The sequence below is a fragment of the Pestalotiopsis fici genome (genome assembly GCF_000516985.1).
Source record: "Pestalotiopsis fici W106-1 unplaced genomic scaffold PFICI_Scf_2, whole genome shotgun sequence".
Taxonomy (NCBI): Eukaryota; Fungi; Ascomycota; class Sordariomycetes; order Amphisphaeriales; family Sporocadaceae; genus Pestalotiopsis; species Pestalotiopsis fici.
This window is the reverse complement of record NW_006917092.1, coordinates 5,855,448-5,880,161: the sequence shown is the minus strand read 5'-3', so window position 1 is coordinate 5,880,161 and position 24,714 is coordinate 5,855,448. Positions and strand designations below refer to the sequence as shown.

Here is a 24,714-nt window from a genome sequence, read left to right as displayed (position 1 = left end):
GGCCATCCCTTGCTTAGCTCACCCGCTCGCTATACTTGAGCACCGAGCACCGATGTGGATTTGTCAGGTTTGTATTTCAGGTACCAAGGGATTGATGTATCAAGGGATCAGGCAATTTATAAAAAAAGAAACAATTGCTTTGAAAAGAAAGATAAAGTCTAGTCTGCAGCATTGTTAATTCATTCTTGACATTGTTACAGCTACTTTGGAGTTTGCAAGGTTCAAAAGGGCCAAGCTCTCATCATGGCAACACCCTCCACGCTTGAACCAATTCCCGTCCTGCTCTGCGGCAAGTTCCCGAGCCACACTAAAGCCACGAGCGAGATTTTGCAGCCAGAATTTAAAGGTAAATGCAATTGAACCAATGTAAATGCAAAATTGGTCTAGGATTCAAGCTGTGCTGACTAGAGCACACACAATTTACAGTAATTAAAATCTGCACCAACCCATCAGAAGCCGCAACGGCAGTGAAAGCCCTCTTTTCAAGCAGCGGCAGCAGCAATGGCAACAACAACAGCAACAGCAAGCCTATCCTTGACGGCATCGAATACGACCGGCCTCGCGTCGTGATCATGGGCGGCGGCTACTCCCACGCCGATTTTGCCGCCATTCATAATGTTGTCGACGGCGCTCGGTCCGTTCCCTGGGTCCGGCCGTTGGGAACCAAGCCGGATGGGCCCGAGAGGCTTCCCGCGCAGCCGCCCTCGGCCGGGGAGATTGCTGGTCGGGTGAGGAGGGTGCTAGACGAGCACCTGGGGGAGCTGCGGGAGGGGGGCGGTGCTGGGCAGATTTGGTGGATGTGAGGTGGTATGGCAATAAGCTTCCCCCTGGTCTTGAGAAGCTCTGTTATGACTTGGGAAATCAAAGAAGCCGGTGAGATTTATTTTAGCGACTTGTATCACCTGGGGCTCAACTGCGCGGAAGGAGTCGGGGCTTGTCCGTGAGTGTTCATGTAGTGCTGAGTAGTTGGTCAATGTCGGCTCAAATTGGTAAAGTGAATGACTACATTGAACACAGCATCCTCGAAAACTAGCAATTCAATTTACCCTTTGCAAAGTCACCTGCTCACTGCATGAGCTGAGCATCAGCCGCCCTCACAATCGTGAGATAATGGAGCCATGAGTAATGTGGTGAATAGCCATATCAGATTGCGGCTGAATACGGAAATGCTGGATCATCAATGCAACGCACTTCAAATAAATGAGACAGGTGTATAACTTGGTCAAGGAAAGAAGAAGGAGGAGGAGACAAAAAAAAAAAGTTGGCAATTAATACGGTTAATGCTGCGCAAGTGAAAATGGTCCTATGGAAAATCAGAGTAATGAGGACTGTGCTCATATGTTGTGTTTGTATCTATCTCTTTGGCATCGGAACAATAGTGACTTTACTGGTTTTGAATTATGTATTAAGATAGCCATGATGATATTCCGTACAATCAGAGGCAACAACATAGTTTACACGGTTTATTCGCCAAATGTGGATATACTGCTCCGTCGCCAAGGACCCTGATATAATCCCTGTCAAGGGCTGTGCTCTCTTTTTTTTTTTTTGCTGCGATTAGTATCCCAGGTTTCCAAGAATAATGCCGATTCCCCACTTGAAGCCACGGCACTGGTCTTTTGAGGTTGCATTCACTCAACGGGATGACGTTTGGGGGGCATTTTAGTTGTTTCTAAACTCGTATCAAATGCAATGAAAAGACTTTTTCTTATTCTTCTTCCTGTCTCTTGAGAACTGAGAAAATATATCTGGCAACTGTTCTTTATTTACTTGGAATTGCGGCAGTCACTCGTTTTGTCCAGCAGTTTCTTGTAAATCGTCCAAGAGAGAAAGCAGACACATTGCAGCCAGAGATAACGAATCTCCTTGTACACAACTCTTTCCCCCAAACCCCCATATGAAATGTGTTGGGCTGTACAAAAAGCGCAATGAGCTCCTCGCTCGTATGGCTCCCATCTAAAAAGTACGACTCGGTCCGGCCGCTCTGGCAGGACCAATACATTTGGAGTCCCTTGCCCGTGGACAATACCATCCCCTTGCACCAGACGTCTTTTATCGACATTAGTGAAAACGATGCCAAGGAGGCGACTCGCTCGAGGGCCAATACCCTGAGGTCCAGGGCGGCTAGTACGGGGTCCATCAAGCATGTAATGAGAGACGACGACAATGGAGAAGCCGCCTTGATACCGATTCAAGGCAGCGTATGCGGTGATGACGACGATGATGATCATGACAATGGTGGCGGGGACGAAGAACCAAACACGGAAAGAGGCGACACCGAACAAGACGGGCATGAGAAGTTGTCTCAAGAGGTCCGTCGGGCAGCTGCACGGAGGAGTGTCCTAATGTCCACCAAGCAACGTCCGCAGAGCAGCGCAGAGTTCAAGAGGCTGCGCAGCTTTCACCTCCCCGACAGGGTCCGATCTGAGCCGTCGACGGCCACCTCTGAGGCTTGGCCGCCGGATGTGCAGTTGCCAGAGGTCATCGTGGTCGATGAACCCCCAAGGGACAAACGAAATGTCCCCAGCGCGGTTGGGGATGAAGCCATCGGCAAACCAAGCCGTGCCCAGGTGCCTGTAGTGGCGACCAGGCGAATACAAGTGCCGCCAGTGCCCGACTCAAAGTCCAGAGCCAAGAGACAGTCGTCCATGTTCTCAGTCACCGAGCTTCCCACCATGGATTTACCCGACAGCCAGCCAATACTGCGGTCCAAGACATTTGGCAGCCAGCGAAAGCGTCGGCAGGAGACAAAGACGGAGCATTCCAAAAGAGAGGCAAAACCTCATCGCTCCAAACATCATCAAGCTCGGCAACAGTCTCCTGCTCCGCTACCAACACTGCCACCACCTACGCGCCAACCAGAGCCAAAGAGCTCGACGACGCGCAAAGGCCAGGCGGCGCGCACGAGTCTAAGGCTGGATCTCAACCTAGAGGTCGAGGTGCAGCTGAAGGTCAGCCTACACGGCGACCTGACATTGAGCTTGCTAAACTAAATATCTCTGGAATCATGAAAAGCTTGCGGGAGAGAACGCCACCAATGAACTCAAGAGTAGGCATAATTTGATCTTCCTTGAGTATACACAAAACGAGCATCATGTCAATGTGTGGTTGGTTATTTTAGGACATGAAACAAAAGAACTAGAGGTTATAAAAAAATACCGGAGCCACAGCAATAATATCATGATTATCTCCTGTGGCCAGCCCAATAAAGTCGCCCTGTGCTTGAGCATTAAAATCATTCACCACAATCAAATGACATGAACAAATCTCGCCCGTGACGCTCTACACGAGTGCGTGCTTGCCAAATCGGCCACAGGTTCACACATAGGCCCAGTCGACTGGTGTTCACATTCAAAGACAAATCAGTCGAGCGTCGTCTGAATGAGACAAACATGCGATGGATTTGGACAAGTGTAAGCTTGGTCTTTGATAAGTCTGTGCCCTTGGTGAGTGATACAATCACAATTTTCCCAGGATGGATCAGTCGTACTTGTGCCAAATTCCATCACCCGACACACCATGTTTCTGAGAATCTTGAATATAAAGCTCTCGAAGAGAAAATTCAAGTTCGCCGATACCAAGAATGGGCTAAATCAATATCGTGACCAGAGGCATGTTCGTCACGATCTGTCGCGTCCATTGTCAACAAACAGACCCCATGGAATGACCTTGATCTATTGTTGGACTGTTTGGGAAATGTAAAAGAAAAAAATGTACAAGTTTCCCGGCACAGACTCCACACCAGCCTGATTACCGCTTTCTTTTTCCCCAGTCTTGAACAATTTGCTGCAACATACGCACGCACGCACACATACAACTGCAACCCATGACGCTCCTCAAGAATCTCTCGTTCTCTTATTTCGTCGTGGTCGTGGGTGTGACAGCATACGTCGGTCTCACGTAGCGATCCGTGTTGTAGACCTTGAAGTTCTCGCCCAGCAGTTCCTTCTCTCTCGCCTGGTCGGCCAGATGCCTTCGCACCAGGTCGCGATCTTCTTCTGCTTGGAGGAGGGGAATCAGGTGGATGCGCGACCACATCTTTTCGCGTGCAAGTTCACTGGATAAAGGTGAAAAACATCTTGTTAGCCATTTCCGGATCCAAGATATCGCACGACTCTCTGCATCCACTTGCCGGGGAAAGAAGACGTGGAAAAGAAAGAGGGAAACCTTACTTTTGCTCCCGGATACCCTGACCGAGCTTGTAGAAACCGTAGACCATGATGGCACCCATTCCGAGGATCAGGGTGCCAGGTCGGAGGGAGGCGGCGGGCAGGTTGCGCTATAGTCGAGAATTCCTTTGAGTTAGCACACTCTGATCACTGCCCATATTCCCCATGTCCACCAATTCCTGGCCTGTTTGTGCTCGCATGAATACCCGAGATCTGAGAATGCCTGTCGCATGTGTCCGCTTCATGGCTCGACGGCAATTACATATCGTAAATAATCGATATCGCAAGACCTCGTTGCGCAAATATCCATCGTACGTGCCAATCAGGGTAGCCACAGCCTCGGGTGCTCGGAAGGCGGTTCCTAAAGTGTATTTGGCGTTTCGGTTGCATGGTCGCTCGGTCGCTCGTTGGCCCATTCTCAGATCTCGGAGTCATTCAGGATACAGCGTCGCATGATCATTGCCGTTCGTCGCCCGTTCGTCGTCCTTGTTGCCCGCGCAGCAGAAGTGCCCAATCCAATCCATCCACACGTACCTTGTACTGAACCGGGCCGTAGCCTCCAATGGGGGGCATATCCTGAGGCATGATGACGAATTTCCGATCGCTTGGATCAACGCAGTCGATTAAGTGAGGTTTGCAGCGCAATTGGACCAAGTCCGGATCGTCAATGGGGTTGAATAGCTGGTGATGAGGTCGGTACTGTTACGAAGTAGTAGCTCTCATTGAGCTCTGGAGTTCCACAGATAGATCACGTGCACTCGAGTGGGGCACTTTCCGTCAATGATGGGGCATATGAGTGGCTCCCTCCAACAGCAATGAACCACTGGGAACATCACGATATGTAATGATGCTTTGGTATAATGAAGCAAGAAAGTCTCTTATAACCCCACGTTGTCATAATGGCCCATCTTCAATAAGACTTATCACTAATGCGCACTTATGCGCAGTTCCCCATGATCCCCGGTTTCGGGTCGTAGATACCACAAATATAAATAAGTTTCGTGAAAAAGGCTCTGATTCCCTATCGCTATGCAATAACTCAAGCCAAGCCTGGCTGCCACTATGAACGCCGAGTTGCCGCAGAAAAAAATCCATACGCACCAACTCCTGGGGTGCCTTCCTATACACAACAGCTGCCCTGATACACTAGATCTACATATCTCGAGAAGAGCTCCTACTCTGCCTCTAGACTTGCGTCGGCTTCGGCCGCGAGCTCGGCCTCCAATTGCGCCTCTAGGTCAATGTCATCCTCATCAAACCCATCAGCACCGTCCTCTTCATCATCACCCGTTCCCATAGGTGTGGGTAAGCTGCTGCCGTCTCTGTTGCCATCATCTGCGGCATTCTTGACATTGCGCAAACCAGTAGTCCTATCTCTGGCCAGCTTTTGTTTCTTGGCTAGGGCGCTGCCCTCATCTTCATCATCGTCGGGTCTCCGTTTCCGATTAGTCGTAGTCGCATCGGCGTCTTCGAAATCGGTGTCCACCTCGGAGTCGGTGCCGGCGTCAGAGCCCATGAACTCGTCAAGTTCGGCGTCCAGTTCACCCCAATCCATTGTCTTGAGACCATCAACTGGACTTTGCTCGCCGTCTTCAAGCTCTGTTGGCATGACCCCGTAGAGGTCCTGTACCTCACCGTCCTCATCTTCATCGGGCTCATCATCTCCACCGGACTCGTCCACAGCCTCCTCTTCGGGATCTTCGCCATTTTCACCCTCCTCGGGTCGGGGCGGGCTCAGACTCTCGCTCTCCCTCCCGCCGACCTCAACTGGCGTATGGCTGACACGATCCGACGGGTGGACCTCTACAAGAAACGGTTCGACCTCGAGTTGCCTCCACTGTGCCAAGCTACCAGCCAGCCAGTCTTGATTGACAATCTTGATCGAAGGTATGCGCGCCGCTTGTCGAACCTTTTGCGTGCGTGGTCTAGAACTACTTATGACCAGATGCGTAACACTTTTGCTGATTCGTGTTCGGATCTCACCACCAAAACTTTGTATTTGGAGGCCGAGCTCAGATCGATGCACGTCAATTCCAAGTGGCACCAATCCACTAAGGGCAATACTGCAGCCTCTCAGCACTCGTTTCTTGATCCACTCGAGTAGTTTGCCGACATCAGGAATCGAATCTGCCGTGATCTCTTTGGAGCCCGTCTCCTTGCGAACAGCCGCAACGCGAGACTCATGCTGATTGTAAAAGTTTTGGTGCAAAAGAGAGAGATGCTTCTCTAGATGAAATAGTTCTTCATCATCGTCGCGAAGAAGATTGTGGCGGTGTACAGGACTCTCGGCGTGTCCATTCTGTTCAGGTGCTGGAGCAGCTTCAGTCGACGGAGCAGCATCTTCCATGTCCGTGTCTTCCTTGTCCAGCTCTTCTTGCAAGTGTAGCAATGGTCGTTCGGTCAATTGCTTTTCAAGCTCGCGTTCTTGCTCCTGTGCTTGCAATTGAATCAATGCGTTCTCATCGTCGGAGACTTCAATGGGTCTCTCGTGTTCCAGTGTGGTGGCGGCGAGCTCAGAAGTGTTTGAGTTGGCTGTTGGCCCCCCGTTGGTGTGCATGGGAATGGGGGCCGGGGCAGGTGCAAGAAGATCTTCCCTCTTTGGAAGGAAACTGGAGTTAATATCACCAATACCGCGGAAGAAATCGTAGGGGGCGACCTTGATCAGGTTCGACCTGTTCATGGGCCAGACATCTGCCCTGTCGTCAATGACTACGACCATGTGCGTGCTGACTGGGAAAAGACGCTGCAACCTCTTGGCAGCCAGGCTACCATTTTCATCACGGCTGATAATTCGGTTGCCAAAATATTTTTGCTCGGGGTCGATGATCTTTGCAATCTCTTTTGCATATGCTCGAGTTCCCATTGTATAAATGTGCATCTCGTAGAGTTCCGAAATGCGCTCGAGGAAGCCAGCCAAGCCGGGACGCAACTTGATGTAGTAGGAGCACTTTGGCGAATCGTCATGCTTGGGGCCATCGTCGAGCTGGAAGCTGCGCACCTCCTTGACGGATTCGTAATTTGGATTCGACGGGTCGCGCTGCCATTCGCCTATCGTGGGCTCTACACAGGCGTGAATGACTGTCTGATCCAGATCGACCACGAGACTGAGCTTTTTTTGGGTGAGGAGACGCTCCTGCAATTCCAACTCTTTCTTCTCAGCTTCAGTGGCGCTGACTTTGAGGGCGACATTGTCGTGGACCATGGATATTGTGGCACGATCAATATCCAACCCTTCGGCAGCCCAATTGGACTCGGTCATGTCCTTGCCGCATTTCGTGCATAGCCCGGCAAACTGCGTGTCATGAGAGCAGGGTTCGTCGATTACAACAAGCGGCTGATCGCGCTGGATGACATCGTTTTCGCTGACATACCACTTGTGAACGGTGCCATCCGAAGGGCAATCCCAATCACCATAACCCGTCTCCTCAATTTCGCGCTCCTCGCCCAGGTCGGGATCGCCAATTGTGCGCTTGAATTTGTAGGTGTATTGGAGGACGGCTTCCTGTCTCTTGACCTTTTCACCTTTCCTCTTGTGAATTCGCGATACTGTGAGAGGGTACCGCAGGTTGGAACCCGTAGTGAACTCGCGTAGGTTCACCATGGTGTATGTGGAGATGTCGTGTGCGCGATCGGAATAAAGAATTCAAAGACTGTACGATTTCAAGGCCATTGTTAGCTATACATCCTGGCTAGTTTTCCATCTTTGGGATATTTCTTCCTGGGGAGGAATTGTGGTTGTAATGATTTGCGTGCTGAAGGTAGTGGTAGGCTGCCTCGGAAACAAGCTCGTTGCGCCAGGCTGGAATGCTGAGATGCCGGCTGAGGGCCGCATCCGGGCAAGTTCAGTTGGGCGGTTCGAGGTACGTAGCAAGAGCAATGGGGGGTATCGGTTGGGAGAAAGGGCGAATGCGATTGAGAAACACTCACATAATAATCTGCTTCTGCGTCTATGACGGAAGATATGCGACTGATCTATTAATCTTAACGAGCTCACAAGCTCTAGCGAATCCCATTGCCAGTCAATCGGTCGGACTGTTTATTTGTTTCTTTCGTCGCAGAGAATCGCAGGGTATCGCAATGTTGCAAAAGTGAACAGCCAAGTAGCCAACTTAGCTCAGTGGGTAGCTCCTCAGTGCGCAAACGGCGACGCTAAAATTCGAGATGACGGGTGTTGATGTCTCAGTCCCGGGTGTCTTGGGGGGGGCTTTGCATGAACAAGTCGCGTCAGAGAGCTATTCAGTGGGGGGCCAACAAGGCAATGGGCGTTGGATGTCCTGAAAAAAAAAAAAAAGAAGACGGTGGAGTTTTGATGCAAAAGACGAATGCGGGATGGTGTCGCAAACGAGCTTCTTGCGCTGGTGCGTAGGTAATCTGCCTTTGTACGTTTGTGGCTGCTGCTTGTATGTAGGTGGTTTTTTGAGCCTCCAACTGTGCTGCTATGTATGTACGGGGGAGACGGTGGAGCTAGAGCTTCTCTGACTGGCTGGAATTTTGGAACGGGGGTGAGGGATCAAAGCTTCTTGAGCCGGGTTAACGGGTCTCGGGACGCCGCCGCTGATGGTCCCACGGGAGGAGCAAAGCAACGGAATAACCGGGACTGCAAGTATTGCTTTGATGGTCTTGTGACAAGGATATATAACTGTGTTGGACAATATATGTAGTCGCACAAGTTAAGAATCGGAATTGGATGAAATTCTCGTCAGTGATGTAGTAGTAGTAGTTGTTGTTGTTGTTGGTTGATTAACAAAGTATCACGACAAATACAGAATCGGCCATTCAAGCTCATAAAGCGCCGAAGTCCCAGGCTCTGTCGGGGAAGGAGGGGCTTTTTGTACCTGGGAAGCGAAAAAGCTCGGGCTCAAGCGAAGAGAACTTGACCAGCTATGGCACGACGACCCCACACCAGCAAAGGTTGGAGCTTATGGAGTAATGACGCGGGTCGTAGGCAGCACGCGAGTCGGTTATAGGGTTGTGGCTGGTGGTGTGATCATCACCAGCTTTGGCATCTGCCCCAGTTGTGGCTGGACTTTTTGTAACAATAAAAGGAGGCAATATTATGTTTGGAGGTTAGTCATTGGATACTTTTCTTTTTAAGGTTACACAGAATCCAGTTCAATAATGATTTCAATTGGCATTATAATATCTTTTGCATCGCAATTGGCTTTATTCTTTTTCTAGGTCCTCTCTCGCAAATTTTGTTCTCCCACCGTCATATCTCCATCTCCTCTTTTCCGACCTCGTAAAAAAGACACACAACTCTGTCCCGGAACGCCATGTTATTATTACCCATCATTATCTCATCAAACAGCGACCAATATCGACCATCCCGGCGCGCCCGTAATGTTACAATCAAGTGCTCCGACTCGATCCCCTTTCACGACGAGGAGCCATTGATTTAAGCGTGTCGCATCCACGAGGCGCCAGCGGCGAATCCATGAGGGTTCCTCTTGCTTGCGCCGCCCCGGGCAGCCATTGAGGGACCAAAGTTCATGGAACGCCTCTTCTTGGAGGGGAAAGCTGCCGTCACCACGTCGGAGCAGTCGGTCAAAGTCGATTCGTCAACTCCCATGAGTCCCATCTTCTCCATTCTATAAAAGATACTCTAGTCAGCGCAACCGAATGACAAACTAATGTGTTGAGGGATATGCAATGCTCATGTCGGACGGTAGAACTTACGCTGGAACGAATGCAGCCTCCCAGTCACTCAAGCTGCCGCCAAAAGTGCTCCAGTCCGAGCTGGTATCGGTGCCATTGCTCAGATTGATATCGCTCTGTAGACTAGCCGGCGCCGTGCCGTCGGCGGTCTCGGTGTAAAAGGTCGTGTCAAGGTCGTCGACGGTAGAGTCCAGAGCCGTGCCCGCGAGGTTCTTGGCCGCGCTGTGGGCGCCGACGAGCGCAATCAGCTCCGTTACCGAGAATCCCTTGGCCGCAAAGTCGGCGACAATGGTGTCGGCAGAATCCGCCGCGCCGGGCATCTGTCCCGTGGGGTTCGCCGTGCTGGAGTCGACCCGGCCGACTTTGAAAGCCATGGTAGGACCGAGGGCGGCAGACACGCCCAGGGCTATACCAAGTTAGCTTCAAGTTATTCAACGAAAATGAAAGTGGTCAAGTGACGCTGGGGTTGGATTGGTTCTCTTACCAGTTCCTAGTTGAATGATATCAGCTGTGCTGACATTGTACTGAGTGGCCATGTCGCCCAAAGTCGTGCAAATGTCTACCATCTGAGCATTCTCTCCTCGGTCGGAGCACTCGTTGGCGAGAATCATGGATCCATCACACGCCTCGGGAAAACAGTCGTGGAAAGAGACACGGATGGCGGCACGCGCATCATCGGTTGCCGCGCCATCGCTGTCGACAAAGATGGCCTTTAGGTCCGTGGCAACATCGGTCCAGACAGAAGGGCATGTTGACTGACCAGCAGCAACTGCGCAGAGGATCGAAACGACTGTGATCTTGGAGTACATTTTGATAACGAGTTATGTTGTGAGTGACAATATTAATAGGTGTGAAAATATGGTGAAAGGTTGAATATGATTATGAGGATGATAGTATAGACCAAGCTATAAATAACCAAGCAGAAAAGCAAAATGGAAAGAGAAATCCCAACCAGTGATGATGAGCAAGTGTAAAATTGGGCTGATAGAGAGAATCCAAAAGCAAATATCACAGGAAAGCCATCGTCTCTTATACTAGTAGAGAAGCACAACTTGCTCGTCGCTGTAGCTATGGCAAACGACTCACCGAAACATTTTTTTGGTAGTATTCACCTATCACATTTTGTGAAACGTCCCATTATCAAAAGGCTCGGGGACCTTCTGTTGAGCAAGGACTTTGTCGATCCCACGGATCCAGTAGCGGACCGCGCGGTTGTACCCCGTATCAGAAGTCTTAGTGTATGGCAGAAACGGCTTCTGTGCAAAAAGGTTGTTTATAGCCAACAACCCTGTCGGCGGCTTTCCAGATTCATTGTCATAGTGGGTCAAGGGACTCGAAAGCCAGCAAGCCAGAGTCGCAGGCGAACAGACATATTGGAACGTGTTTCGATGGGGAATCCATTTGCTGTAGCCATTTTACATAGTATTTTTCTCATTAGCCCCCAGCTCTCGTCGCCTCTGTCCAGTCGTGTTCGGGTCTTTTCCCGGGGAGTCTTTTGGTCTCCACTAGTCATTCTTTGACCGACCCGCGGGGGACACGGACGAGATTACGATCGCAGCTCGTATAAGTGGTCGGTCGGTTATTTTGTGCATTTGACTATTGTTTTCTATGCATGTAAAAGTAGCGCCACGGCATGATTATATCTCACTCAAAATGCTCGCTCTCTTGCGATTTGATAGCAACCTTCTCACTTGACCAGGATCATGAGGTATACATTATCTTTATTGCGTGGCAAATGTACTACGTAGCACATGGGTAAGGTATGGTTATAGTGTCAACTCTAGGTTCTCATTCCCCCTTTGCTACAGCAAGAGTTTCCTATCATGACTGTAGGTTCTTGGCAAGAAGCAGTTGGTAGAGGAAGAAAGCTTTCCTCTCGCCAGCCACTCAGAGAAGAGGAATATTATCGGATTGCTGCGCCAAGACTAGGTGGGATGATCCACCCGAGGGATCCTTGCCCGTTGCTTGATTGCCTTGTGTAAGACTAGGAGCTGGTGGCCCGAGTTGGGGACCTTGGACGTACGAAAAATGTCCATTCCCAATCCCAGGATCCACGTTGGCTGTCGGAGAATTCTGTCAGACCCTTGGCTACGGTTGCACTCGCATTGGATTATCATCAAACAAAAGTTCCTGTCAGAAAGAAGAACACCCAGGAAGCGCGTGGCGGCAACAAGAAGTTTTCTTTTTTTTTTTTTTTTTTTCCCCCAACACAGGTACCAGAGTTGATCATGTCTGTTCGCGCCGTCGCATCGCGTGCAGAGCTGACGTGGACAATTTTCGCCATGGAATACTGCGCGGCTCGCAAGGAGGCAACTCAGAAAGACGGAATATGCACTCTTTTCTCAGTGCTCGTCCATCCCGTCGGGGGAAAGACGAGCATGTCATGTTGTTTCAGGTAACACGACAGACATTCGCTCTTTCACTCACATACATACTCTCACAAAAGGTTGGCCACCCACCTAGGCTTATCCATCCCTTTTGCTGCCCGTATTTTCCTACGTGCATCCTGAATCCCCTAGATTCCTGATCCGTTTTCCCCATTCCTCTCCTCGGGGGGACATCTCGTAGGGCGGGGACCCGGCACTTGGCGAATTGAATAGTACCCGTCCGTCAGCTTGGGTGTTTCAGGCAATCTTGGGGGCTCGGATGACAAGGCGTCAGTAAGCGCGTGAGTTGGGGTGGCTCGATCAATAGTCTTTTTTATGCTTCTTTGCAAGGCGATGGACTTTGGATTGTTAGTTCTTGGTGCTAATTAGACAAAGAACGCTTGGAGTTTGAAGCGCTGAGCCAGCAGTATTCAAGGTGAGGGTCCCCTTTTACTCGAAACAGTAAGTACTATCTACCATATGGTAGACATCAGATCTTGGGCAGTCTTGCACCTCTTCTACGCTCACCGATTATTTCTTGTACCACAAATCACCCGCGCATAAGATATTTTTAAGTTTATCACGACTATGCTTCTTTCACCTATCACATATGGTCCAAGTTTGTCCAAGATGCAGCTTGGCGCGCGGGGACCCGATCCCCAACTCGAAGGCTTACCTCATCCGGCAGCGATCGCCCAACGTGGGTTACGCCCCTGCGCGCCTATTGTACCTGTAGTAGTTGTTTGGGAGGGGCGAGCTTACGACGACTGGTTTCCTGCAACTGCAGGATCTACTGTGCAGAGTCTCACTACTGTGTACACCCATCGTAACATGCAATGTCAGACTGCGCTGTGACCCTTCTCAAGCCGCGCCCATGTTCAGTAACGACCCGGGGGCCCGGCCTTTGTAACATGAGATTTTCATCATTCAGTTCGTCGAGCGGCGAAAGAAATATCAGACAAGTATCATAGGGAGGTATACAAGCTTTCGCGGCAGTTGGTATTAAGCGAAGAGCCTCATAACGAATTTCTACTATATGCAAGTGGAGCACGTGTCGCAACTGCTAATGAATAATGGGTAGTGCTAGAAGTATTGAACATCAATGCTGTTCAATACTTCTTTCAAAATGCCAAGACTACAAGTCTATATCGTTCAGCTGAGAACCGATAATGACCCGGCGCCCTGGAAGCTCATTCTTCACACCAATATCTGGATGCTTTATCCAGGTAATTGCAAGCCTCTATCTACAACGAGCTACCCGCTGAATATCCGAGCACAGATTAAATGGATAAGTGCTCATCGACCAAGAGTAGTAATTACGTTGAGAACATTCTTCGTATCTGCGGTTTAACCCTAGCTGTCGATCACTTCTGCTGTTGTTTGAGCTGGTGCATGTCTCGGTGTATACGTCTTCTTCTGTATTCCCTGCCATGTGGCCAAGGATGCCGGCAGTTCAACTCATGGCCAAAATGATAAGGCCGGAAATATTTGTCTCAGGACCCCCATCATATGATATTCCCACGATGGACCTCACTCCAGTTTTCGTTGCTTCTCTCACGTCTTTGACCCTGGCCTCTTGGGCGCTTCCGCGATCTTCTCGTCTCCTCTCAACCTGCGATCTGGCACGAGGCAACAGCCCAAAAGGCAGATGCCCATCAGGGGTACGAGCAAGATAAAGACGGCACGGACACCCTTCATCTTTGCATCGAGGATTTGTGAGTCCCAGCCAGAGCCTTGCTGCCAAGTCCCATCCGCAACTTGCGATCTAAACTCGGGCGGGACATCTTCGGGGACCGACGCAATCGTAACGGCACTCTGCACTGCTGTTGAGACTGCCATACCAATGACAGAACCAAGCATACGGAGGAGATTCCGGGTTGAAGTACAGACTGCACGGTCCTCGGGCTTGCACAGGACCTGCAGTGCGACCAGTGCTAAATTAAAAAATTCAGTATACTCACGTGTCAAACATCCAGGGAGTAAACATACCTGGTTGTAGAACGAATCCTATGCCTGCACCTTCTAGGAAAAGAACTACTACATAAACCCAAACCGGAGTTGTCCTTGAAAAAATGACTTTCAACCCGGCACCTAACACCCACAATGCCATGCCAGGATACATGACGGGGCCATATCTTGGGGGGGTTTTAGTGAGTATCAATCAACTCGGCTCAACATTGGACCAACTTACCTTCCACATTTCGTCATCAAGACACCCGATAATGCTCCGGCTACACTCTGAAGTAGCAGTAAGGGCAACACCAGCGTTGCGGACTGAAGGGGGCTGAAGCCTCTGACGTCCTGAAAGTATATGGGGAGAAAATAAATATCCACCTGCCACACGAGGTTATAAACACCGCTTGTGATGATGAGGATAGCCGTGGATGCTTGACTAAATAAGCGTAACGGTATTAATGGGATCTTGGCAATGCGTTTTTCGATTATGGCAAAAATGACGACGAAAACTCCTCCAATGGATAGGAGGGTGATGACCAGAGAGCCATTCCACGGCCAAATACTGCCTCCAGAGTTAATGGGTATCTAACGAGTGTCAGTAAGATACTCGAGAGACCTCTTTCGTCATGGACACGTCTCCTTACCAGCAGCAGGGACACAGCTACGACGGCAGCGCCCAGTCCATACCAATCAATCTTGGCAATCTTTTCTTTCCAGTTGCCCTGGACCGGCTTCAAGGGCAAAAACACCCACATCATGGCCATGCAGACGGCAGCGAGGATCGGAGGTATCCAAAAGATCCACCTCCAGCCATGATCGCTCGTGTTGTCCTGATTACTACTACCGATCATGCGCGCTGCAATGAACGGGCCGGTGCAGGCGCCCAGCCCAATGGTGCCGCTGATGATGCCCTGATATTTCCCCCTGGCCTTGAGGCTCACCAGGTCGCTGACGACAATCTGCACCAGCGAGCTGATGCCGCCGCCGCCAACGCCGCTGAGTGCTCGCGAAATGTATAGCCAAATCACGTTTTGCGCAAATCCGCAAAGGATGTCGCCCACAATGACGAAGCCGATACATGTCATGAGGACTGGCTTGCGGCCAAAAATATCAGAGAGACGTCCGTACTGTATGTTTGTGAGTGAGTGCTAGAATATAGGTCATACATACTCACCAGCGGTTGAAAAGCCGTCTGCCCCATGAGATAAGCCGTTGCCGTCCAAGTAATGCTATTCCCGGCGCCTAGAGCCCTCGAGACGACCGGCAATGCCGTCGCCACTGCGTTGATGTCGAGAGACTGGATAAAGTATATCGCCGCCAAGCACGAGTACGCCAGAATGAGCCGACGAAACGGTAGACGGCTGGACTGATCGTCGAGCTCGGGCTGAACATGCTGGCTGTAGGGAAGTGCTCCTTCTAGTCTTTCTTGTGTTGGAACTCCTGCTTCAATATTGCCAGAGAATAAAGGCAGCTCTCTAGATAGTTCGATTTCATCGTGTCTAGTCTCCCCGAGCACTTGAACCCGAGAGATTTCCTGATTGTGAGAGTTGGCTGCCGACATGTTGCACTACTTTCGAATGAACGAATAGCCGTGATTCATGCTGCATGAATGGTCATTTGTCGGGAAAGCCGTGAACTAAAATATGTAGTAGCGCGGTAGCAGAAATCAGATACAATATTGACTGATATCAGATGATACAGGCAGGAGGGTTATTTCATGCATCAGTCGGATTTTATTCAGCGGATGATCATGTTCGTTGACTCGAACTTGTTGGCATGATTAGCGAGGTGCTTTCGAGACGAGTTCCAATGATTGGTTCGAGATGATGGCCCCTCAGTTGATCATGTCATCACGCCATCAGCCCTATACCTTTTCTTTGCCATTATATAAGCTCGGGCAGATGTATGTTTCGATCTACATGTGACAGTCGTGGCAAGAAAGCACACATTACAATTTGTATCCAGTTCAATTAGATCTCATGTGTAAGAAATATTTCATGAAAGGCATACTGCGAGCTTGGGGGTATTTTTTTTTGTATTTGGAAGAGCTAGGCTGCCAGCTCATCTATTAAGTTTTCAGATCGCTTTTTCTAGCCACCACACATGATCATGGTTGATGCCCGATTGTTTCTTTTTGTGTATGCCGCGAGTACGACTCCTGTCTAGTCTTGCTGCAAGCTCTAGTTCTAGGATGAAAGCTCGCTTGACGTGTATGAGTCTACGAGTGTCTATGCCACAATCGCTTGCTTATCGGAGGCAAGAGCAGATGCCGGCAATGGCGGCGAGAGTGCCATCGGGGTCCTTGACGCGGACAGTCTCGAGACCGAGCTCCTTGGCGGGGTAGTCGTTACCACCAGGGAAGATGGCATCACCAATGAACATCATCTGCTCCAGGGGGATGCCGCTGGCGTCGCGGAGCTTCTTGAGGCCGTAGCCCTTGTCTACACCCTTTTGTGTAATGTCGATCGAGGTGGCACCGCCCATGTTGATGGAGAGGTCGGGGAGGCGCTTCTTGAGGTCGGCTTGGATAACCTTGCGCTTGGCAAAGTCGGGGTCCCAGACGTGCTTCTCCTTGGGAGGTGCCTGCTGGCCCAGAGCCGAGAAGGTGATCTGGCTACCACGGTCCTCGATGCGCTCGCCCCAGGTCTGCTCGGGCTTGAAGCCAGTGGCCAGGAGGGCATCGTCGAATGCCTTGATAATGTTCTTTCGCTCCTCCTCGCTAAACAGCTCGGCGTAGACGACTTGCCACTTGCCATCCCTGTGGGTGTAGAGCTTGGTGCCGGTCGTGGGCATCAGCCAGAGCTTGGACAGATCGGCGTGGGGAGGCAGGCGGCTGGCAACCTGCTTCTCGAACTGGGGCCAGTCACCACCAGAGATGACGGCGACGTGGGCGACGGAGAGGAGCTCGGCAAGGGCCTCACCCATGGAGTCAAGCAAGGGCTGCTTGCTCTCGGCGAGGGTGCCGTCAAGGTCGAAGGCGACGAGGGAGATGGGCATCGTGGCGGTTTAGGGGAGGCGACTCTGGGTGTGAAAACTGACAAGATGGTAGTGTCAATTGGTGCAAGAGAAAGGCACAGATGAAAGTAAACGCTGGTGGGGTATCAGGATTATAGTTGGAAAGGACCCTGAAACTGGAAAGTCAGTGGTCAAAGATGCGGTGAAGATTGAATTTGTTGGTGTAACCCGTCAGGGGCTGGACGAGCTCAATTGAGTGGCAGCCAGTTGAGCTTCCATTGCCAAATTAACGCGGGGTTCATTTCAATAATAGGGTGCAGCAGCGGGGTGAATTTGAGGCGGGGCAATGAGCCACAGCGCTTCGTATTCTGGATCTATTCGAGGGATGGAATTTCGGTCTAGTGTCAGCCCAGTGAGACTTGGTGGATTCTATGTTTGATTGATTGTTCAATGTGTTCAATGTCTTGATTCTGATATTTTGATGTTCTTGGTGAATTTTTCCACACATTTTTCGAGTTTTCACCAGTTCAACATTTGTTCATTTCAGACTCGTCCCTGATGACCGTGTTATGTTGTTCACTGAGAGACTACAAAGTATAATAGGTACCCGCCAACCCCACTTTGCCTCCTGATTTTTCGGAGCTGCATGGAGGGGAACTTTGCTCAGTGAGAGAGGGCGTTGGTCCATGTGCAAAGCGAAGAGCTTCTTGTTCTTCTTTGCATGGTAGACGAAGAAAAGATAGAAGTATGAAGAAATGCAGCAGGTAAGGAGGCGGACAGATGAGAACCTGGAAGAGAGACGAGAGTCTTGGAGTGATCAAGGGAAAGGCGTGAAAACCAGAGGGGGAAAGGGCACTTATGAGGAGAAATCATCCAAGAACTGAAGCGGATTATCATCGAAATATGTCAACTTATCATGTATGTATAAAACTCATAATAATTTTTCTCCAGAGTCATCAACTGGGCTGTTGCTCGTCTCCCGCATCAACGGCTCCGGCTTCCCCGTAGATCCGGAGCGGCCCGAATGGCTAGGATTTGTCTCTGTGCTGCAATGGGGTCAACCTTGGAAGCTCGTGGAGATCTAAACGTGGGGGGAGGTTGGCTGCAAGCACTTGGATCAAGTCCCACCTGACAAGGTACCGATGGGGTCAAGTCAAGCTCATATTACGCAGAGACATACAGGTTAGCGAGCCATGTTCTTTACATATCGTGCAAGGCGGCGTGCAATTACATAGGCCGCGGCTCCAAGGTGTAACCAAGCGAAAAGTTACGAGATCCCGGCAAGAAGCAGCAAACGAACCCATCTCCTCTTTCGCATTCCATTCCCGTCCTGGATCGGATGCTGCGTCCCGTTGCTATATGTGCGACTGATGAGGTGATTCTCTGTTCTGAATAAATTTCTCGATTCCTGCAATCAAGCACCGTCGAAGAAACACTTGTGGTCATTACATTAGTCAAGTCTCGTCTTTGTCTCGGACAAAGTCAGAGTATTGGTGACAATGGCTGACGAGATACCGGATTATGCCAACCTCAAAGTTCTGCAGAGAAACCGTCTTCCAACACGTGCTTACTGGATCCCAGACACTACAATTTCCTTGAACGGTGCTTGGGATTTTCACTATGCACCCAGCCCGTTAGAAGCGCCCGAAGTCCAGGCTGGCCAGCCGTTGGCCATCGACAATACATGGGATCGCATCAATGTCCCGGGACATTGGCAGCTTCAAGGACATGGTCGACCGCACTATACCAACGTCATCTATCCTTTTCCGGTCTGCCCACCTCATATACCCACTGAAAACCCAACTGGCACCTACCGACGCACTTTTGGAGTTCCGGGAGGCTGGGATCAATCTTCTCAGCTTCGTCTCAGATTCGATGGCGTGGACAGCTCCTATCATGTCTGGGTCAACGGAACCTTGATTGGGTACTCTCAAGGCAGCAGAAATCCTGCAGAATTCGACGTTAGTTCCGTGGTTAATCGAGATGGCGAGAACGAACTCGTGGTGCAGGTTTATCAGTGGTGTGAAGCCTCATATATTGAGGACCAAGACCAGTGGTGGTTGTCAGGTATGTTTGGTCATTGTTCATTTGGTGGGGGTTTTCCCTGCGAGATCCTGACTTCGTTACAGGTATTTTTCGAGATGTTCACTTGATTGCTTTTCCTGGGCCAGCTAGGATTGAAGATTTCTTTGTCAGGACTGATTTGGACGACAATTATCTCGATGCTCGGCTGCAGGTCAAGGTTACCACTTCTGGTCTTACGGATCACAAGATTGTGGTGACTATACTAAATGGTCACAATGAAGTAGGAAATGCCGAGCAAAAAGTAGAAGCAGATACTACAATGATCAATCTTGAGGTGCCGGTCAAGGAGCCTAAGAAATGGACCGCCGAGACTCCCAACCTATACAGGCTCAAGCTGTCACTGGTTTCGGCAGAGTCGAAAGAGATTCAGACAATTGAGCAAAATGTCGGATTTCGAAAGGTTGAGATCAAGAAAGGGCTGATAACGGTCAACGGAAAGCCGATTCTACTTCGCGGTACGAATCGCCACGAGCACCACCCTGTCTTTGGCAGAGCTGTACCACTAGATTTCATCAGAGAAGACCTTTTGCTCATGAAACGACACAACATCAATGCACTCAGAGCAAGCCACTATCCCAGCCACCCTCGCCTCTACGACCTTGCCGACGAGTTGGGACTCTGGGTGATGGATGAGGCTGATCTAGAATGCCACGGGTTCTACGATGCCGTTGCTCGACCACAAGTTATACCCGAAGAGATGGACTACGAAGAGCGCAAAACCCTCACGTTTCCCCAAGCCGCCAAATTCACTTCCGACAACCCAGAATGGAGAGACGCATATGTCGACAGAATGCAACAAGTCATCCAGCGTGATAAGAACCACCCCAGCATCATCATATGGTCTTTGGGTAATGAAGCCTTTTACGGATGCAACCATGTCGCCATGTACGAGTATGCAAAGTCTGTGGATCCGGAGCGCCCCGTCCATTACGAAGGTGATGTCAACGCTGCTAGTGCCGACATGTATTCGTACATGTATCCCAACATGGAGCGATTGACCAAGTGGGTCGAAAAGGCAGGCGTGAAAGAGGACGGAAGCTTTGACAAGCCGGTTGTGCTGTGCGAGTATGCCCACGCCATGGGAAATGGACCTGGATGGCTCGAAGACTACCAGGACATGTTTCGAAAGTATCCTCGACTGCAAGGCGGCTTCATTTGGGAATGGGCAAACCACGGTCTTTGGAATGCGGAAGGAGGCTTCTATGGCTACGGAGGTGACTTTGGCGACGAACCCAACGACGCAACCTTTGTGATGGATGGACTTTGCAACAGTGAACACAAGCCAACCCCTGGTCTTCTCGAGCTGAAGAAGGTGATTCAGCCGATCAAGTTTGACTATGAAGACGGTCATGTATTCATTACAAATGAGTATGACTTTGTTGGACTCGAACATCTTGTCGCCACCTATCGGATTGAATCCTTTGGGGAGAGGTAAGTGTATACAACTCAGAATTCATCTCATTGAGACTAACTCTTACTCCATTAGGGCATCATTGCTCGAGGCTGGAGAGCTCACACTTCCCAAGCTCGAATCCTGGCAACGGGTCGAGCTCTCTTTGCCATTTGAATTAGCTTCATTCAAGAACCAGTCCGATGAAACTTTCTTCACCATTGAAGTGACTCTTCGATCGGCTACCAATTGGGCCAATCCATCGCACGAGATTGCTTCATGGCAGGGCAAGATTTCGGGCCAATCAGAGACAAGAACCGCCAGTTCTCCAGCAACGAGCCAGATTTCTGCACAGGACTCGAGAACCACGTTGAAGATCTCTGGGTCGGGGTGGGATGTCTCTTTCGACAAAGTCCGAGGTTACCTTACCCAGTGGAACCTTAATGGTGAAGCTCTCCTTGAGATTGGTGACAACAAGGCTGCAATTGTTCCCAGCTTCTGGCGTGCACCAACCGACAATGATCGACCTGGAGATATTGATATTCCGGGTTCTCTGCCATACTGGAAGCATTATGGGCTGGACGACCTGACCTCGCAACTGCGTCACTTTACCTGGAAGCAGGGGACAGACAAGAATGACGTGGAGATTGAGGCGCACACATTCCTGTCCCCGCCGATACTTGGCTGGGGATATAATGTCCACGTCAAATATACGATAGCAACAACCGGCAAGCTATTTGTCAATGTCAAGGTACGACCAACAGGACCCAAGCCCGCAAACATTCCCCGCCTGGGACTGGACCTGAGACTTCCCAAACGCCTGAGCCACGCCCAGTGGTTTGGGCGCGGACCCGGCGAGTCGTACCCGGACAAGCGACTTGCGCAGAAAATCGGCATCTGGTCGAGCACCGTCGAGGATTTGGAGATCCCCTACGACGTGCCTCAGGAGAACGGCAACCGCATGGAGACGCGATGGCTCAAGCTCGGCAACGACTACGGCAGCGGCATCAAGGCAACCATGACGACCGACTCCCAAGTCTTTAGCTGGGCCGCAGGTCGATATAGTGCCAAGGCGCTGGAAAAGGCCAAGCACCCCTGCGACTTGGTGCCGGAAGACGCGACGCTGCTGAGCCTGAGTTCTCGGGTGGCTGGTGTCGGCTCGGCGGCGTGTGGGCCGGGTGTTCGTGAAGATTTGCAGGTCAAGACTGTAGATGATGAGTTTGAGTTTGTCCTCGAGGCTATTCACTCTTGATTCAAGTTTGCAAGTGTAACCTGTAGGTATTGGCTTTGAGAGATAGTATCACATTCCGAAAGTAGCAAAGAGCGAATGGTTTAGCCGATACCATGCTCAATTGAAATATTCTAGCCTCGTGACAAGTCAGTCATGTTTAGCTCCTCATGGCACACATTGAGTTGGCTACATCCACTTCCTCTTCCGTAATCTTGCCGCCTGTTAGCCCCGACATCAATCTCTCTGTCTCGTAAATGATTCGCAACGCCTGTTCCACGCTCGGTGACTCTGGTGTACCGAGGTTGTCCTGCCACCTTCTAAAGACTTTTCTCAAATGCGGTCCCGTCTCCATCATGTCATGTCGATTGGCAATTTTCCGAGCGGATCTGCGCGTAGCCAAGAGAATCATCATGGCTGTGGCCATTCTGTCGGAATATTACTTTAAGAATTATACATGATAACAGCTCAAGGGGAAACACTACTTACGATAAAGCACAGATCCAGGTATCTACCAGGACAGTATGTGCAAAGCCCGTCAGGGCCAGAATATGCGACGTACACGCATCGAGACAGACCTGTGCCCGAGCGACAATGTCCTCCTTGCGGATCCCGCGGGCATCGCGATGCATGCCACCCGGGGAGGAGGCGAGCAGCCAGGCGAGGTAGGGGCGGTAAATGACGCTCTTGCAGGTCAGGTAGCGCTGCCGCAGGAACCCGCCACATTCAGACAGCGGGACTCCATTGTTATTATCATTGTGGTCAAGGATGTTTTGCGGAATATCGAAGCGAAAGGCGTGCGGCAGGACGTCGCGCCACTCTTCGAGCTGGTGGTCTAGTTCCGTCACAATGGCGGGGAACCGCGATATGTCCGTTGCTGCGCCCGTGTCCCGGGCGTATAGGAGGTGATGTACACGGTTCAGGAGCCGCCGCATCGAGATACAGGCCAGGAAATACAGAGAGGCGTGCTCGGTCTGAGCTGGGTCCACGTGTGTAATGTAGCTGCCAGGGAGAGAGACGGATGACTCGATTTGGGCGATACCGCTCTGTGGAAGTGCCGAAAGCTCGGCAAGATAGTCGCTAGAGAGGTGTTAGGACGACTTTTTGCAAAATGTACAACGAGCACTGACCTTTCTAGAATGTAGCATGCCCAGAATATTCTCTTTAGACACTCCTGGTTCTCTATCGGTTCATTGACGGGCGGATACGACAATAGGAGGAGACACTTGGAAGCTGTATTGTGTATATATGTCCAAGCCTGAAGAGGTCGTCGCAGATACGCAAAATACAATCTAGGGACATGTCAGTGAGAAAGAGATGAGCGCCGAGGCAGAGTATGGAAACGCACGCGGCAAAGAATAAAGACTGGACCGCCATGCAACTCATTTCCGAATGAACCATGTGCATCGCTCGCAGAGCGCCATCAAAGTACAGGTCGCCCATGGCTTTGCGAGCTCGTCGAAAGTCGACCTCGTCGCGGCTTGGCGCCGTGTCTTCGCTGTGCACCAAGCCAGTGACCACCTCGCCGGCGCAGCCGAGAGCCATAACGAGCTGTGCACAACAACTAGTCACGAGATCTGTGCTCTCGAGGAGATTTTGGACGACCAGGTTCCTAGTGCTGTCCAGCTGGGACAGGGAAAGGACCGGGTACCAAAAGTTCACTGTCCGTTGGAACGTGTCGAGAATGGCGTCAAGGTCGACGGGTGAGATGTACGGATACATGGTGTTTGAGCGAGTGGCCAGTGGTGTCCTCGACTGTTCTAGCTGGAATATGGATGTGTAGTTTTGTCGTATGGTTGGGAATGCATCGAGATGTGACCACGACAGGATGGACTCGGTGGTCGAGTTGTGCAGGGAGTCGAGTATGGCATTTTCTAGGTTACTGTTACTCTGACGATGTTCGTGAACGTCGTCGATGGAGGGGCTTCTATTGGACAGCGGTCTCGCAGAAACGGGACTCTGCAGGATCGGTACCGCGGATATAGGCGATGTGACCTGGCTAGGCATAAGTCACTACTCTTGGGCATTTGGCTCTCTGTGTCACTCGGAAGGCTACGATTGTCATGCTCCCTTACCATGGATAAGTTCATCTGCTGCAATAACTCCTCAACTCTCAACACGCCTTCAAGGATCAAATCACTCTTTCCACGACTAACAACCAGTCAGATGCATGATTGATTTCAATAGAGCCAGGGCCGACTAACGTATTGGCCTCGGAGCCATAAGAGCATTCCTGCTTGGAATTGAGACAGGCATGGCACGGTTTATTGCCATCGCATCTGCTCAGAAATTAGCTCAAGCTCCGAGAAGGATCACATGAAATTCCAAGGGGAATAATCAAGGAAACAGAGGAAAGGCAAAAGAAAAAGGAAAAGACAAAAAGAAATCAATTCGGACCTAATCTTTCTTGACCGGCAAACATCACACTGTGCCTCTATTAGTGCTTAGATCTACAGGGTGACGAGCATCCAACATGTCGACATACTGCATGGGACGTTCGAAGACGTTTCTTGTTTGGCTCAGATGAACTGTCTACCAGATCATCCATTGCCAATATCGGGACGCGATTGGACGTGCGTGGGGTTGTAAAGTTTGCTGTGCTCGCGCGGCTTGTGCTCTATCCGGACCGAAGCGGACCGTGGGGGGAGGAGAGAAGAAAGAAAAAGGAAATATCAACATTAAAATACCCTTTTTTTCTTACGCGAGCCCTTGCACCCGACGGCCTGGACAGCCTGTGGAGATGCGGGGGAAACAGGCGCTCGTTAAGCCTGAGAAACCCCATGTTGGAATGAAGACCTGCACCATCTCGGCTAGCTTCATCATTGGCTCGCTTGTTCGTATTTTTCGTCCTCTAGCTGTTGGCTTTGGCGATCTGCCGCCTACCGAGTCCCCCCGCGAGCCCCCCCCCCC

At 50.7% G+C, this 24,714-nt stretch overlaps 9 protein-coding genes across 9 annotated transcripts; 3 read left to right on the top strand and 6 right to left on the bottom strand.

Annotated features, from left to right (window-relative positions):
* Positions 1 to 243: 243 nt before the first annotated feature.
* PFICI_03955 (uncharacterized protein) lies at positions 244 to 803 on the top strand (the record flags this gene model as incomplete). Its single annotated transcript, XM_007832536.1, has 2 exons — positions 244 to 346; positions 427 to 803. The coding sequence occupies 2 exons, from the start codon at positions 244 to 246 to the stop codon at positions 801 to 803; spliced, it is 480 nt and encodes a 159-aa protein (XP_007830727.1).
* A 1,125-nt stretch (positions 804 to 1,928) lies between these two features.
* Positions 1,929 to 2,993, top strand: PFICI_03954 (uncharacterized protein; the record flags this gene model as incomplete). The annotated part of the gene is made up of 1 exon (XM_007832535.1): positions 1,929 to 2,993. One exon carries the CDS (start codon positions 1,929 to 1,931, stop codon positions 2,991 to 2,993), a length of 1,065 nt encoding a protein of 354 aa, XP_007830726.1.
* Positions 2,994 to 3,855: 862 nt separating this feature from the next.
* On the bottom strand, positions 3,856 to 4,231 carry PFICI_03953 (uncharacterized protein; the record flags this gene model as incomplete). The annotated part of the gene is made up of 2 exons (XM_007832534.1): positions 3,856 to 4,057; positions 4,173 to 4,231. 2 exons carry the CDS (start codon positions 4,229 to 4,231, stop codon positions 3,856 to 3,858), a joined length of 261 nt encoding a protein of 86 aa, XP_007830725.1.
* A 1,112-nt stretch (positions 4,232 to 5,343) lies between these two features.
* PFICI_03952 (uncharacterized protein) lies at positions 5,344 to 7,770 on the bottom strand (the record flags this gene model as incomplete). The annotated part of the gene is made up of 1 exon (XM_007832533.1): positions 5,344 to 7,770. One exon carries the CDS (start codon positions 7,768 to 7,770, stop codon positions 5,344 to 5,346), a length of 2,427 nt encoding a protein of 808 aa, XP_007830724.1.
* A 1,794-nt stretch (positions 7,771 to 9,564) lies between these two features.
* PFICI_03951 (uncharacterized protein) lies at positions 9,565 to 10,633 on the bottom strand (the record flags this gene model as incomplete). The annotated part of the gene is made up of 3 exons (XM_007832532.1): positions 9,565 to 9,757; positions 9,846 to 10,230; positions 10,309 to 10,633. 3 exons carry the CDS (start codon positions 10,631 to 10,633, stop codon positions 9,565 to 9,567), a joined length of 903 nt encoding a protein of 300 aa, XP_007830723.1.
* Positions 10,634 to 13,744: 3,111 nt separating this feature from the next.
* PFICI_03950 (uncharacterized protein) lies at positions 13,745 to 15,707 on the bottom strand (the record flags this gene model as incomplete). The annotated part of the gene is made up of 5 exons (XM_007832531.1): positions 13,745 to 14,124; positions 14,180 to 14,325; positions 14,382 to 14,731; positions 14,791 to 15,273; positions 15,321 to 15,707. The coding sequence occupies 5 exons, from the start codon at positions 15,705 to 15,707 to the stop codon at positions 13,745 to 13,747; spliced, it is 1,746 nt and encodes a 581-aa protein (XP_007830722.1).
* A 686-nt stretch (positions 15,708 to 16,393) lies between these two features.
* PFICI_03949 (uncharacterized protein) lies at positions 16,394 to 17,143 on the bottom strand (the record flags this gene model as incomplete). The annotated part of the gene is made up of 1 exon (XM_007832530.1): positions 16,394 to 17,143. The coding sequence occupies one exon, from the start codon at positions 17,141 to 17,143 to the stop codon at positions 16,394 to 16,396; it is 750 nt and encodes a 249-aa protein (XP_007830721.1).
* Positions 17,144 to 18,600: 1,457 nt separating this feature from the next.
* On the top strand, positions 18,601 to 21,828 carry PFICI_03948 (uncharacterized protein; the record flags this gene model as incomplete). The annotated part of the gene is made up of 3 exons (XM_007832529.1): positions 18,601 to 19,168; positions 19,231 to 20,617; positions 20,673 to 21,828. 3 exons carry the CDS (start codon positions 18,601 to 18,603, stop codon positions 21,826 to 21,828), a joined length of 3,111 nt encoding a protein of 1,036 aa, XP_007830720.1.
* Positions 21,829 to 21,964: 136 nt separating this feature from the next.
* PFICI_03947 (uncharacterized protein) lies at positions 21,965 to 23,811 on the bottom strand (the record flags this gene model as incomplete). Its single annotated transcript, XM_007832528.1, has 4 exons — positions 21,965 to 22,232; positions 22,294 to 22,884; positions 22,935 to 23,096; positions 23,153 to 23,811. 4 exons carry the CDS (start codon positions 23,809 to 23,811, stop codon positions 21,965 to 21,967), a joined length of 1,680 nt encoding a protein of 559 aa, XP_007830719.1.
* Positions 23,812 to 24,714: the final 903 nt, after the last annotated feature.